The sequence below is a fragment of the Pholis gunnellus genome (genome assembly GCF_910591455.1).
Source record: "Pholis gunnellus genome assembly, chromosome: 8".
Lineage (NCBI taxonomy): Eukaryota > Metazoa > Chordata > Actinopteri > Perciformes > Pholidae > Pholis > Pholis gunnellus.
In genome coordinates, this window is record NC_136534.1 from 70,404 (window position 1) to 86,671 (window position 16,268).

Sequence of the window (16,268 nt, forward strand, 5' to 3'; positions counted from 1 at the left end):
ATTCTAATTTTGCAAGAGCCGGTATAAAGGTCCAGATTTATAGAGGAATACAATTTGGCAGTGAATATGCCACCTCCTGAAAATAATAGGAAACATTATCGAGAGAGCTGGCTAACTTTAGCACACCTGAATATTATTGTTGGGGAAAATCTAAATGACTAATTATAAGGTGTGCTTTAAAAGCTTGGTGTCCTTATGTGTCCTTGTTGTGTGAACTGCCTCACCACAGTTGTTTAGTCTATGCAAAAGAACACTCAGCAGCATGTCCTGGATTGAAATGATAATCAGAGCTATGTTATGAGAACTTAGCTTCCTGACTATGAGAATGTGACCTTTGTGCCAGAACAAATGCTCAGGTAAAGTTGCAGACATCTACTTGGCTACATGGCGTGGACGCCATTTTGTGGGTGTGTTATGCTTTCGTGACGTATTGCCTGTGACACTGTATTGTTTACTTGGTATAAATATCCGTCATCAGTTTCACTCCATTCCTTGTAAATAATTTGTTCTGTAAAGAAGTGTATTTATCAAATTTGTGTGGAAAAATAGTCACCACTACCTCAAAAGAGAAATAGCCAATAGTTTAGAGAGAGCAGAAGGAGGAATATCAGTATAAGCAATAAAAGTCTTCATAAAGGGAACTGGAAGTGAATGGAAGAGGCATAATCTTTGTTACTACTTTGTTTGATGACAAAGGTAATCTTTACAATTGTAAAAAAATTCTTTAGAGCTAAATCTTTCCAGGTCAAACCTAAAGAATTTGCTTCCGTAATAAGTGCCACCCCTTCACGTCAAATGGAATTCATGAAATGTCACTTAAGCTACCCAAATGTTAATGGTCAAGTGCCATGTTTAAAGGTGGATGGGATGAAGTTAACAGAGGTATGGGGCGCCCATAGCTCAGAGGGTAGAGTGGGTCGTCCACTAAGTGGATGTTTGGTGGTTAAATCCAGCCCCCAAACAGCTCCTGAATGCTTTGCCATCTGTGTGTTACCTTGGATCCTGGCTCCTTATATAGCACCCGAATGTGTGTGTAAATGGGTGAATGTTGACATGTACAATACAGGGATTTAAGTGGTCGGAAGACTGGGAAGTCTACACTGTATTGTAAATAGTAAATGTACTTGTACTTGTATATCCCTTTTCTAGTCTTCCGACCACTTAAAGCACTCTAACACTACATGTCATCATTCACCCATTCATATCCATTCATACACTGATGGCAGGGGCTACCATGCACGGTGCCACCTGCCCATCAGGACTAACTAACATTCACACACCATAGGCACAGCTATGGGAGCAATTTTGGGGTTAAGTGTCTTGCACAAGGACACATCGACATGGACTAGCTGAGCTAACCGATCGAACCGCCGATCTTCTGATTGAAGGAGGACCCTCCTCTACCACTGAGCCACAGTTGCCCCAGCAAGTAGTGGTTAGCGAACTGCAAAAGGGCTCTGGGTTCTGTTTGGAGTTTGCATGTTCTCCCCATGTCAGCGTGGGTTTTCTCTGGGTTCTCTGGCTGCCCATAGCCCATGTGAGCGTGAATGTCCCCCCGCGACCCTGAATAGGATAAGTGAAAGAAAGTAGATCCAATGAATGAAGAGAAATTCACTTTAAAATTGAATTCAATTTATTTTGTATAGCCCAAAATCCCGAATTTGCCTCAGAGGGTTGTACAATCTGTACGCATACAACATCCTCTGTCCCAGAACCCTCACATTGGAACAGGAAAAACTCCCCAAAAAAAAACTTTAATGGGGAGAAAAGAGGGAGAGACCTTAGGGAAAGTGTTGGGATCTGACCATGTAGCCTCGACATGTGCTCTGAAACAAAGAGAATCAGGCCTCCCTTTTTGCAGAGCAAAGAGATCATCCTGATTTGAGTTTAATTAACCTCTAAGCCTATTTTGAGCCCTCTGCTCGAACATTTCATACCCACACTCTAAGGGGCTTATCTCGCTAACTACAAGGTCTATTTGAATAATTTCAATGGAATTATAACACTAACACTTGTGATAGTTTTTTTTATATATGTACATATCAGTGTATATGTTATTGGTTAATGCTGAATGACTATAACACACAGCTCAAATAAAAAATGTTCAGGTTCGCCTGAAAAAAAAAGCACTTTTATTGATTTGAAATGATGCAGACCAAGGCTTAAACTCTCGCAAATTATATCACAACATGTCAGCAGTCCTTTTAAAAAAAAATTGGCTTTGATAGAGTGAAGTATGCCTGAGAAATCAATGCCGGTGTACTGAGGTCTGCAGCTGAGCTCCACCGACAACTCAGAAGGACTGCATCAATCACAACGATTGCAACTTACCGTAAGACAAACAGAGTCTGGGCAGATTTAGTGTGAGAGGTCCTTGTGTTTATTTATCTTGTTTTGTGTGCTTAAGTTACTGTCATTTTTATAACGTGGTGAATGCTCAATAATCGCAGACACTAATGATCGCTAAGATCACTAGTGTTGTGTAGAAGTTACTGTGTATTTCATGCCACAATTTGTTTTGAGATAGTTCGCCGCTAGTGAGGCCGGAGGTTGTTTCTCATTAATTCAGAGGTCAGAACTGCGGCTGTGACAAAGAGTCGCCGGCTGTGCTCCTCTGGCTGAGGGAACAATCTTCCAAACTCCAGCGCGGCGCGGAGGATCTTAATTTTTTGTTTTGGAGGATTTATTTTGTTTTGTTTGCTTACTCTCTTCTTTTACTAACACACATATAGCTTTATTAAGCTAATGTAGCTACGGGGTGCGCTAACGCAGTGGCGGGCCGTCAGGGCCTGCAAAGCCTTCTCTGCTGGCCTAAACAGAATCACAAAGTTATAGCTATTTTATAATTTAATGTTTTTTCTTAAATACATTTAATTTTTTCTTATATGTATTATAATTTATAAAAATATTTTTCCCATTATCTTATTTTCTCATTCTACAGCTACTGTGCTCCTCAGTTGCTCTGCTTCCAGTGCAGCTTGTTTAAGTAGAGCTTTTATCCAATCAGAGTTCACCTCTGTGTCTCTAGGTAGAAGAGAGGCCCAGGCCTGCAGACTCACCCAGTGCTGCCATGTGCAGGTTAAGTTGAATGGGGACGATATTGTTGATTGACATAGTCTTCAACCAATCAGATCTTTAGTTTGAGATTCATGGACGCACCAGAGCGGTTTGCAGGCCTAGTTACGTCAGCATTACTGCATCTCAGAGTCCAGATGCCTTTCTGCCTCAAGGTGCAGAGTGTGCTGTGATTGGTCAGTGGGCGGGCATGTGACTATGTGCCCGCGAAACATAATGCTTGCTAGCAGAGCTTTGGTTGTAGCAGACAGAGTTCAAGTGGAAATATTTGAAAGACATTTTACCTAGCTTTGTTTTTTTAATATGAAATGGCGGAAGGAGGAGAAACGGATTTAGTGGCGGAGTTACTGGGAACGCTTTTCTCAAGAAGGACATTTCTGAACAAACTGGACAGTAAGAAATGACCACACAGCTAGCAGCCCTGACCAGCCAGGAAAAGGATTTATATGCAGCGTCAGAGAAGCGTTGCACATGTTATGGCTGTGAATGTGTTTCATTTTAACTGAGCGTCGGTACTTTTGGAGAGACTCGAGTGGATCTACAACTCAACGACCACGTTCGCAGGGAAACAGCTCCACAACCGCGGCCCGCCCTTCGCCGGTCGACGGCCGAAGACGACCACCGAAGGCCGGTCGAAGACGAACACCGAACCGTGGCGGAACACGGACAACCGACCGGCAGCGGAAGACAACCGATCGGCGGTCGAAGACGACGACCGAACTGCCGCGGAAGACCGACAACCGACCGGCGGCGGAAGACCGACGACGACCGGCGAAATTGGCGAAACAACTGGGGAGGCTCGACTGGCATCGATGAATCGAGAAGGACTTCTTACTGGAACTGATGTACTGGGATTAAACTCTTTGTCAACAAAGAAAGGAGGATAGACAGCATTTGGTAAGTGAAGTTCGTTAGTTTACCTCTACAGTTATACTGTTCATTTGTCTATCGTGGCGTTTTTATGAATAATATTTGAATGGCTCGTGCTCTTGGTGGTGGAATGCGTGGATCCGCTGCAGGTCTGCTGGATTGATTTGTTGCTTTGTTGTCATACGAATATATGCGACTGCTCTTGTGAGTTTGTCATTGTGTTACATTGATTTGGACTGTATTGTCCGGCAATGATGCAGCGTCCCGTCATGCTCGTATTCATGTATCTGCACATTTTATTTAATTAGTCAAATGTTGCAGTGTTATGTGAATATGCAGCTTTTACACAAAACAAATAATAACCCGTAGCTGTGACGTCATAATGAGGTTATTAGAAGTGTCGAACAGCACTGAAGGGCCAGGATAATTCGACACAGAATCCAGGGATATCTTCAGAATTTCTCTCCGTAAAACGATTACAGAGATACAGCCAACAATCACCACAAAAACAAGCCGCTTCACCGCAGAAAAAAATCATAAATGCTTCATACCTTGAGATGAATCATGAAGAGAAAGGAATAATATTCCAGTTCCCAGCTAAAAACACTGTTGCTATGTATATCCTTTGTGTTTCTCATCTGTTTTCTGAAGAAAGGGGGGTCAACAAAGCTTATGGGACCCGGGGGGAAGGGGTTTGACTTTTGGCGAATGGAATTTTACGCATCGGCAGGGTTTCGATTTTTACTAGCTAACGATTCTGTCAATCAACACCAGGTTACTCCCACTGAATTCTTGAGGCTCTGAGGCGTCGAAGGAGGTGTCATTGACTGAAATTGTCCAATCATAGGCTGAGAAAAGTCCACATACACACAGGGAAACTGCAGTCAGACGAGGATGGATCCATGGTTCACAGGCTTAGAGAGGGCTCAGGCTCTCAAAACTGCTGTATTTGGATAGATTGAACACTATTAGTGATAAAACCAGGGAAATATATAGTTATATAGTATATAAAATTACAATGGAACAGCTGGTTCCAAAATGACAATTTTGCTTGACCTCTCTGTACTAAAACCTCTCTAACTTTTTTCTGCTTCCCTTTATCAAAGTCAAAATTTGCATAGAGACTGTTGACATGTTTTGCTATGATTTGGGAGATGTTTTAGGGTAACTACTGCCTCATTTCAAGAAATAATAAAAGGGCTTTTTTTTCAGGTGAACCTGAAACTTTTCAATTTGAGTTGTGTGCCATATTCTTTTACTCTTAACCAGTAACATATACACTGATATTTACATATCTGAACTCATCTCATAAGTGTTACCTTTATTGTAACATCAAAATTATTAAAATAGACCTTGTAGTTAGAGAAAGACACTCTTTTTAGTATGGGTATGCAATTTTTGAGTAGAGGCCTAAAAATAGGGCTAGGGTTAAAAGGGTTACTGCAAAGGGATTCACTTGTGAGTCTGCAGGCCTCGGGCCTCTCTTCTTACCTAGAGACACAGAGGTGAAATCTGATTGGATAAAAGCTCTACTTCAAACAAGCTGCACTGGAAGCAGAGCAACTGAGGAAGACAGTAGCTGTGCAATGAGAAAATAAGATAATGGGAAAAATATTTTTATAAATTATAATACATGTAATGTATTTAAGAAAAAATATAAAATTATGAAATAGCTATAACTTTGATTCTGTTTAGGCCAGCAGAGAAGGCTTTGCAGGCCCTGACGGCCCACCACTGATATATATATATAACAATTTATTTATAACTACATATCCATTTCTAAGACAGGTGCTTCATATCCCTCACTCCCTAACTGTCCGTGCTGGATCTGTCCCCGTTGTTTTAAAAAGCTAAATAAGTTATTAGCATGACTGCATCCAGCTAGCCAAACCTGTCTGGTGTACAGCTAGTAGAGATGCTTCATGTACTGCTTCCCTTTCACGCTAGTCTGCTGTCTGATTGTGGGATCAGGTTGATCTGATATCAGCTCTTTCAACCTGCAGTTTCTCCGCCAAACTTCTCCTCTCAAACGGGTCTTGGAGGAGAAGTACTCGCGCCCGAGCTCGCCCGTAGAGACTAGTCCTGACGAGAATGCGCAATTTGGGGAGCTACAGATTCTGCCCCAAGCGGGATCTATTTGAGGACGCTGATTGGCTAAATTGTATGTCACACATTTATATCTTTAATCAGCAATTGGCTAAACTGCTTCATAGACCCGCCTCCTGTGGGCGCTTTCTCCAGCGTCCCAGCGCTGCTGAGATATGCAGACAGGCTGAGAGGACGTGCAGGAAAAGCATATATTTTGCGCAGATATCATATTTTACACATATTACTGGGTGATTCCATGTTTCAAAAACACAAATATTGAAAATTTGTATAGTTTATTATTATTATTATTTATTTATTTATTTTTATTATTTGTGGCTCAAGGAGGGGGGGGGGGGGGAAGCGCCCTAGCGCCCTCTATTGACCAGCATCCACTGGTCATTACTCTTTCTCAGTTTTGGGGAAAACAGCTCCATTCCAATCCGCTAGGTGGCAGTACTGCAATACAACATGTGTCACTGTGGGCACAGGATTGAGAAGTGGCCGGAAATGAAAACGAATCACTAACGGAAGAAGAAAAATGGAGGCGGCAGTGTTCATTCTGTCACTTGTGGACTGCTGTGCACTGATTTTCCTCTCGGTGTACTTTGTATCCTTTTCGGAATTCTGTTTTTGGGCGGACATCGCGCGTATTGGTCAAAGTGGCTAGCTGGCCGAAAGCGCCCCTCAATTCCTTTCTATATGTTAGTACATGAAGCGAACTAGCTAACCGGTTAGCCGCCTTGTTAACGCTACAGAGTCAGTGACAGGCTAGCGTAAAGAAGATAAGATGAAGCTGTTTAAACACCATAACAACTGGTAAAGTTAAAAAAACTGGAAGTTACATACCATTTTTTAAATCAACAGGAGATAAAAACAAACATTTAGCTTGCTAACGTTCGTCGTTAGTGATACGGCTACATATACGTGACAATTTAATGTTGTTGAGAGCCATTACTGATGACCATGATTTTATTTTTAACATAATTACAAGTTATCCCAAGTTCTGTCTTTCCAATGGCTTACAGTAACATTTCTCTTCATAACCATGTTCATAATCTGATGAACAATGTATTCGGTCGTCCTGTGTAAAACAAAAGTCCATGCATCTATCCCTGATGTTGTCTTTATTTGGATGTCACTGTCAATGGTCCAAGCTTTAAAGTTGCTAGAAATCAGTACAGTACATATTCCATTAGTTTCCTCTGTCTCATAATCACAGGAGTGAACATGTGGTCTGTCATGGGTCTTTGTGTCCAGTTGAATGGAGCTGACAGAAGCAGGCAGTTTGTGGCACCTTGACTAAAGCTCAGATTATCACCCTGTCTGATCTAGAATGTGACTACATCAATGCTAGAGCCTGCTGCTCCAAGCTAAACAAAGTGAGTCATTATGGTCAGAGGACATACATATACCTCTTTTATTTATGATGATTTGTATTTGTTATTAACTTGTTTTAAAGTCTATGATACATGCCATGCAATTGCTGAAGCTGACCTTTGTGTCTTTTTATACAGATGCTACAGAGAGAAGTTTGATTGTATTTTGATGTTTCTATGTTTGATATTCCGCTTCCAGTGGGTAATTCCAGAGATGGTTGGCCAGTGTCTCTCCACTATGCTGATGTTGGTCTCCATGCACTGGTTCATTTTTGTCCTCAACCTGCCTGTAGCAGCCTGGAACATTTATAGGTATGCTCATACTGCAGCCACTGCTCTGTCCTGCTCCACCACAGTATATCTAAATACGCACTATCTATTCTGTGAGACAAGAGATATTTAGCAATGCAGATTATAACGAAGCAGGAATTCCTTTAATGTCTCCGAGGGAATTAGACCAATGAGCAGGACCACCTTATGGTGATATTAGATGTTTCTGGTACTTCATTCACTGGATAAGCTAACATACATTCTATCTGATCTATCAATTGAATTATCAGGAAATATATAATGTGTTCTATTTTGACACGTCTGTGAAGGTGATATCCATATCACAGCTTCTTCAGTGGGTAATAACACAGAGTTGGTGTCTTACTGTCCACTGGTGGTGCAGTCAGGCTCCTGACATCCCTCTCTTCTTCTCCCTGCAGGTATGCGAAGGTTCCGATGGGAAACATGGGCGTGTTTGACCCCACTGAGATCCACAACCGAGGTCAGCTCAAGTCCCACATGAAGGAGGCCATGATTAAACTGGGTTACCACCTTCTCTGCTTCTTCATTTATTTGTATAGGTGAGAGCAACAGCATCCACAAACACACTGACATTTAGTGACATGTTCCTGAATATGAGAGGTGGCTGTACATGGTCAGTTCTATATTAACATATATCTTTCCCTCCCCTGTTTGTCCAGCATGATCCTGGCTCTGATCAACGACTGAAGCACCCAGCGAGCTGCCGGATTCCATAGTCCAGGCTTTGCTATCACCCCCCCACACCCTGCTCCTCTACTGTACGCATACAATCTTTACCAACAGCAGAGAGAAGTTTACTGTCACTGAGGTCTTTCTGAGCTCCAAACTGTTATTTGTGTTGTCAGAATCCCAGAGTTTTCACTTTCATACTGAGGTTGACATTTAACCATTTAGCACTTCAGCACCATCATGCAAACATCTCCGACAGCAAGCGCTGTGTGTTATTGTGAAGGGGATAAGTAATAACCTCGATATGCAATAGTGAGTAAAAACAACACCGACATAGTGGCTGTAAGAAATATTAGACATTTTCATGGTAAAGTGAGCCAGACTTCCTCCTAGAGCAGAGAGAACTAGAACAACACTGAGTAATATTTCTCTGTCCATCTGAACATACGGTGGAAGTCTTGAGTGTGTTGTTCCACCAAAGCCACATTTGGAAAAATGACAATGGTGCTTAAACCTCCAAACTAAGGATGTGTTGTTGTGGCCAGTACTGGGACCTGAACCAGTCTGTGACCTCCAGAGACTGTTCAGCATATACTTCACCAACAATCATTCCACAAGGTCACATGTCCTGTTTTGGGCCATTAACGTCATTTTATAGCACCTTTCAAAAACAAACATACAAAGTGTTTTACAGTAAAAGAGTTACAGCAACAAAGAATTATAAGTCAATATAATCCCAAACATAAAAGACAAAGTGAACTACCATCCATGAGCTCAGAGAGTGTACAGTGTGTCCTCCTGAAGCGTCCCAACATGTTGCTCTGCTCGCTCTGAAGGACATACCAAGCCATCCTTTCTTCAATCGGGATACGTCCATCTACAGTCACCTGCTGGTGGATGTGGTCCTTTTGTTCTGTCTAGTCCAATGCTCCATCATTTTTCTGAACTTTAGTTCACATCATATTTGGTCAAAGTTTTCTAAATGAAATGCTGAAATGGGAGGTTTATGATGGTGTTGAAGTGTTATTGTTATCAGTGAGGCTACAGCTCAGCCCACCATGTCAGGACGAGGCTCACAGACCTCAGTCATGCACTGATGGTGTGTTTACTGAATGACCTTTGCATTGAACACATACTGTATGTCAAAGTGAGACAGATCCCAGATCAGCATGTGTGTCAGTGTTGCTCTAGGACCACAGAGGTGTGCATGTGCTCTTTATTTGGTTGAGTGTAGACAGAGCAGTCACCGCTGCTCTGTATTGTGTGCAGGTACTCTGGAGCCATTTCTCTCTTCAGTGGGGGTCAACAAGTTCATGTCTGATTCACATTTAACGGTCTTCGGCAGTGTGGGGTTTTTTGAAGGGGGGGATGTGATGTTTCATAAATAAAAGTGAAAGACAAGTTGTTTGTCTGAAGCATGTCCACTTTTACTTCCTATTCTCCTTTTGAGGTTAAATCCATTTCTTGTCAACTGTTCAATCATTTTGTCACAGTGTCTGTTTCCTCCCCAAATCTAGTCAAACAATAAGGTTCTGTCACACTAGGTCAGAGGTCAGACCGGCAGAGTTCATTCTGACAGCTATTTTAGATTTACTCTTCATCTTTAGTCCAAATTGATTATTACTTTTAGTCGAATTATCCGTCCTAGTTTTATTTCAGTTTTAGTTGCGAAAAAGTCATTACATTTGAGTCAATGTGTTTTATCTCCTAATTCAGGGGTGGCCAACCAGTCAGAGACCAAGAGCCACATTTTTTACTGTGTTACCGCAAAGAGCCACATCATACACATGGGCACACATGAACATCACCCTATCCCTTCCTCACACACACACATACCTTTGCTCAGCCAGATTTATTGTAAATGTCACACACCAATATGATAATGACAGAAATTGACTCCTAAGACCACAGGCCAGTCATTTTCAACAATGAACATTGTGTACACCAGGAACTCATTGTCGCTCTGGGGCCACATCAGCATCATGGTTGCCCCCAAAGGGCCGGTTGTCGGCGGGGGGGGGGGCTGCTGCTGCTGCTGTCACATACGCTGGTGGAGGTGTGCGCGGCGCGTGTGGATCGGGGAGGAGCTCCGCCTTGCGCGATACAACGGATATTTGTAAATTGTCCGACTTTTACATTTTTACTTAAAGCGGGGCTTTCAAACAGTCCGTCTCGGCGTTAAATGGGTCGACGAGGAACGTAATCTGTGGCCGCACATGCGCGTTTGACGAAAATACCGTATTTAACTCAAGCGAAGCGAACACGAACATTAAAAAAACACAAATACAAACTTCGATATGAACGTAAGAGCCGCATGAAACCGGGCAAAGAGCCGCATGCGGCTCGCGAGCCGCGGGTTGGCCACCCCTGCCCTAATTCATTTAGTCCCGTGTCAAATGTCCTTTTTCATTCGATTGTATTGAATATTTCCGTGAAGCTATAACCAACCAAATAATTCTGTCATTTTAGTCAAACTCATTCCACATAAGATGTAAACTTGTCGTCTGATAAAAAACCGGTTGACTGATATTTTCTTCAAAGAGGTGGAAGGTGAGGAAAATAAAGAGAGGTTATGGTCAAGTTTTATTTGTCAAAACGCCATTTTAGTTTTGTCTTCTTTGTCAGTGTTAGTGTCAGCGTTAGTATTTAATGACGTCTTTTGCCGAACATATTTAGTTCTAGTTCTAGTCATAGTATTACTGGAAGAACATTTCAAAACCCTGAATGCTTTATTTAAAATAAGCGTACAGAACACTTCTCCGACAGACAATACACAACAAGCACAATCACGTTTTGTAATAACACATTTAAAATGTCAAATGGTTTCTGGCAGAAACTGCCTGCAAGCAAACAAAGTTCCTACTTTGGCTTCTTATAACGGGAAGAGAAAAGAAGACAAGCCTGAAATACTCGGAATAAACAAAGGAAGCTGCAAAAGCAGAAACTAGAACACCACATCTGTGATTGAATCAAGTGTGTGTGACATCCATTATTGTGTACCACTAGTGTGTTGCATGATGGAAGTGGTGACAAACAGGGTCCCACAGTCCTGAACGTCCTGCACTTACTGTCCAGGCCTGGAGAGGTTTTGAAAAAGAAATTCTCTGTTGAAGCAGTTTGGAAACCAAAATGTAAGTTCAGCTGCACTGTAGTTTGTGAATCTCATGTTGATTTTTCTGTGTAAGCAGATGTTAATGTAAACTTGCTGCTTTATATTACAACAGTAGTGCAGTGAAGACTATAGTCTGACAGTAAAAAAGTTGCATGGGAACCCTGAAAAACACATCATCCTGTTTGCCTTTTCTACACAGCCTCATAATACATGCCATTACATACAAATATACACAACATATTACACAGAATATTATATTAGGCAAGATTGTTCTTTTGACTCTTATGTTACACTTGTGTACAAATGTGTTACACAATGATTGTTACAGATACACTCCATCATTTTGTTAGTGTCTCCTCAGCTTACTAATGTCCTGAACTTAGTTCTTCTCTTTATTTATATCATGAACAAATCTCATGCACAGACCTTACTTGTAAAAGATGAAAGCAAGTATTGTGTGAGGATCTTTTTCCTCTGCACCATAGAGCTCCATTGTTGTCCACAAACTATTCAAACACATGAGTTCCACGGTTTCACTGGGTGACGCGCTCCTTCATCGCCATGAACACACACACTGAACTTTATTTTGACTCAATCCCACACACACCGTCCTGCTGCACAAATACTCACAAGAGCGCCAATTTTTGATTATTTCTCCGATCAAAATAGTCAATAGCCAACAAACGCACCGTTTCTTCCTGACTGAGTAATGTTTGTTACAAACCACAGTAACCAGCTGCTTTAGGAAACGACTAAAGACACGTTTAAAAAAAGGCTCAAAGATTTACATCTTCAGTAGGAACCAATGGGCTTGCAGCTGAGTGTCACAGAAGGGTGGAGACGTCAGAACGTTCTGACAAACACATTGTTGGTTCTGGTCTTTTCATTGGATTTGTTGACAATATGAAACATAACAAGAACACGGCCAAAGATCACAGTTGAGTCGGGATTTTGGGGGCTCTATACTGGGTACAGTAAGAAATCAGGGAGTGTCTCTTTCCACTTGTAGTAAATAAAAAACAAGTTAAAAACTGCAATAAGTTAAACTTAAAACATGTAACAACTAAACCAAACCAATACAATTCATATGAAGACTGTTTGTATGCAGGGAAAGAGGGCAACAGGCTGCAATGGAAACAGAAATAAAGAGCAAATATTGAAGAGTGCAAAGATGTCCCAGCAACATAAAGAGCAACCTACACAGATCATTATGCAGAGGTTAAGGGTGGACAGATAATCCTTTGAACTCTATAGGTTTCCACACATCAGCTGTATACTCTCAGAAGGCATCGATGTATTCTATAGCAGGACGTCTCATCACATACTATTCCTTCTCTACTTAGAAGCAGCAAAGCTGGAGGAAAAAAATGAAACTAAAATGTACTCTGCATAAAAGATAGATTTGTTTTAATTGAAAGATACTCTTCAAGTGGGTGCATCCATGTAATGTAGTTGATAATAAATAAGAGGAGGTGGGTGGTCCTGGATGGTACTGAGGGAACGGAGCGGACAGGAGGAGGAGGTCGGGTCAGATACTGGAGGTCGTGGAGCCCAGCTTCATCTGGCCGGCTCTGCTCTCAATAATGTGACTCGGTCTAACATCTCTGTGTTGTGGCATCCTGACATGCAGCACCACTGGCCCCGTCTCCAGGAAGCTGCTGTCCAGTGACCAAAACGTTTCCTGCTTCATCCATTGAAGTGTCTAAGAGTCTTAGTGCTCCTCAGGATCACAGCAGCAGATCATCAGCTGTCCATGCTGCAACATTCTGACAGCACAGGAGAAACACAGAGGTCACAGCATTCTTAACTCACACATTTCTGTTCCGCAGGCTGCAGATTCTCTTCATTCATTATAAATGAGGTGTTCTAGCCAGAAACCAACAGCACAAACACTAAAAGATATGTTTGCTGCCTGGATGGAAAGTAAAATCACCAAGGTCACATGGTGTGAAGGTCACCCAGGACTCTTGTGTTGTTCCTCATATTCAGTCGACCCTGATTGAAATAAAATGACTGGACAAAATATTAGAAACAACGAGCTGGATGCTGGTAAGAATCACTCATCGATCTTTGTTCTGTAACAGTCCAGGAAATGTGGGTCAACTTCACACTAATTGCAACAAACAACAAACAATACATTTTGTGTCCCCACGGTCTGAATGAGAGAAATAAAAGTCCGAAGGAATTATATAAAGGGGAATAAAATCGCCCAAGTATGATCGTACCAACAACACCTTGCAGCCATATTTCAGCCACCATACAAGCCTACATTGTTGTGCATTATAGATTTGTCCATTCAGTTTTTTTCCTTGAAGCAAAAAAAACAAAAAAAAACAAATACAGTACATCAGTGATGAGAACTAATTATGATTACATAGTTGTCCTGGTGCTATCCACCCAGACCTGGCCCTATTTCCAACCAGATATGGTCCTAATTTCTACTAGGATCTGGTCCTGTTCTACCCAGACCTGGTTCAACCCATATCTGGTCCTATTTGACCCAGATCTGGTCTAGTTCTACCCAGCTCTTTGAAAGGTAACCCTTTTAACTGTGGAGTCACACTTTTGTATCTGTAAAAGAGGAAACCTTTAGGGCTACGATACAAGTAACACAGTTGTTGTTGCAATTTGTGTGAGGTCAAATGACATATTACTGGACAATAGGGCTTTGTGTTATTTTAGAGAGGTTTCTGTAGGTGTGCCATCAACATATACATTGATGAAAATACACACAGTTTAGCGATGTGCACTGAGCATCTCCGGCTTTATGATTCAATCCATTCATTAAAGAAAACTTGTCACAAGCACAACGCAAATGGCTTCAAAACGCTTCACTAACCTTGGAAGGCTACAGAAACTCAAAAACCAAAGTATTTTCAGATCTGAAGTGAAACAACTGTTGTACGTTGGACGTTACTAGCCACACCACAAACCCTACTTAACATATCCCTGAACCTTTCATTGATAAATGTGAGGATGTTTGGAACTGAATTACTCCACCTGACTTTCTGCTATAGTTCATCCTGCACCCCGGTGGTAGCATTTAAATCTGTCACTGCTAAGCAGCTAACCAAGATAGCATTACTAAAATGAAATCATCATCTTGTTCCCTGGATATTCTTTCAACTAAGGAGATATTTCAGTCAACCTGTCCTTTTATTCCAGCCATAATCAATCATCCACTCATAGTTCAACCACTTCTCAAAGAGCCATCTGTTTACACATCCATCTCAAATAACTTAAATAACGTTCCTTCTTGGTAAAGGTAGCAGAACCTTTGATTTTAAATCAAACCTAACAAACCTCAATTCAGTGGTTCATTTCAATATGGATAACAAATTAGAGGTGTTGCTGAACTTGTTTTCTATGCTAGCATCTGTCGCAGTTAAATGCTACTACTGCTTACATGCACATGCTATTATTGGAATGCTTTGCAACAATTCCCGTATGCAGCGTCGTTACCAGCCCTGGTCATGTGATTACAGGCGTGGTAGTATGGACGGAGATTATTCCTAAAACCTCGCTAAAACACTCGTCTGGACGGAGATGGTTTTTGTTTTAAAACGCTGTTTTATAATGAAACGTAGTAGTGTGCATGTAGCCTTAGGTTCTCTGTAGAAATGAGGCATCATCTTTAACAAGTCTGTGGCTTCCTGTTACTTTGCAACGCTCCTAAACCTTTTTGATCTGCAAAGAAGAATATGGAAACTCTTATCCATCAGGTTAGATTACTGGGAATCTTTATATTTCTGTCTAAGTCAATGCAACCGGTTCAGGCTTTAACTGGTCCAGAATGCCACAGCAAGACTTCTCACAATATCCAACAAAAGAATGCATAGAAGCGTCCCTACATGGGTTTCCTTTACATTTTAGGCTAGATTTTAAGATTTGATGATGAAATGATCACTTTTAAGGAACACAATGCAGTTAACCCCTACCTACGACCTATGACCTGCTATCCCCATACCAGCCTTAGATCCTCTGGTGGGGGTCAGGAGTCAGGACCCCTCGAGTTTCTTCATTTAAAGCTCTCTTAAAAAGGCATTATTTAAAAGTGGATTCTCCTGAACTGTTTTTGTTTTATCGTAGCGCAATTATTTCTTACTGTATTACTTTTAATGTTATATTTCATTTATTATTACTTGGTTTTATGTAGTTTTTCATTAAACGTGGAATCATTTTTTCCATGTTTAGGATTGTTACTCAAAGCATCTAAGCCATTTTACTACATTTCAAATCAAGATTATACATGAATATATTTGATCAACATTCAGAGTTTAAAATGTGCTTGTGTTGAGGAGGACTGCTGGTGTTAATTCAAAACAAAATGTAGGAAGAAACTGTGCATTCTACTCCTGCTTATGTAAACTGTTGAGGAGCCTGATGAAAGCAATGGCTGACAGATAATCCAAGCTCTTCCCTTTAGAGTACACATACTAGTGTTCATGTTCATACCATTGAGCCCCTCTGCATCCTGGACATCCAGGAAAGGGGCAGGTCCCCAGATACGGACGGTCCCGTCGTCGGATGCGCTGGCCAGCAGTCCCGGCAGGACGGGGTTCCAGCTCACACAGTTGACTGTGCGGGTATGACCAGTCAGCTCTGCGATGGGCAGCTCACTGCGCCGGTGCCAGATGTAAACTTTGTGGTCTGACAGGAGACAGGACACTTCATCAGCTGCTACCAGTTTATTGGTGTAGACTTAAATAGCAACTTCACCAATTATAGACATGACAATATGTTTACTCAAAATATGTACTTCTCAG

The 16,268-nt window shown here is 41.6% G+C and overlaps 2 protein-coding genes across 3 annotated transcripts in view; one reads left to right on the forward strand and one right to left on the reverse strand.

Moving 5' to 3' along the window:
• Positions 1-6,556: 6,556 nt before the first annotated feature.
• On the forward strand, positions 6,557-9,810 carry cnih4 (cornichon family member 4). Its single transcript, XM_079163958.1, has 5 exons — positions 6,557-6,640; positions 7,344-7,412; positions 7,609-7,721; positions 8,120-8,260; positions 8,381-9,810. Exons 1-5 carry the CDS (start codon positions 6,572-6,574, stop codon positions 8,406-8,408), a joined length of 420 nt encoding a protein of 139 aa, XP_079020084.1. The 5' UTR covers positions 6,557-6,571; the 3' UTR covers positions 8,409-9,810.
• Positions 9,811-10,993: 1,183 nt separating this feature from the next.
• wdr26a (WD repeat domain 26a) overlaps positions 10,994-16,268 on the reverse strand; it is a 39,751-nt gene continuing 34,476 nt past the window's right edge. The window contains exons 13-14 of one of the 2 annotated variants that reach the window (XM_079164817.1): positions 15,958-16,152; positions 10,994-13,268 (exon numbers count right to left, since the gene is read on the reverse strand). In XM_079164817.1, the coding sequence (XP_079020943.1) occupies positions 13,246-13,268; positions 15,958-16,152 (218 nt within the window). In that variant the 3' untranslated portion in view covers positions 10,994-13,245. Of the gene's footprint in view, positions 16,153-16,268 lie in introns of both variants that reach the window. The other variant, XM_079164818.1, reaches the window with a different exon arrangement.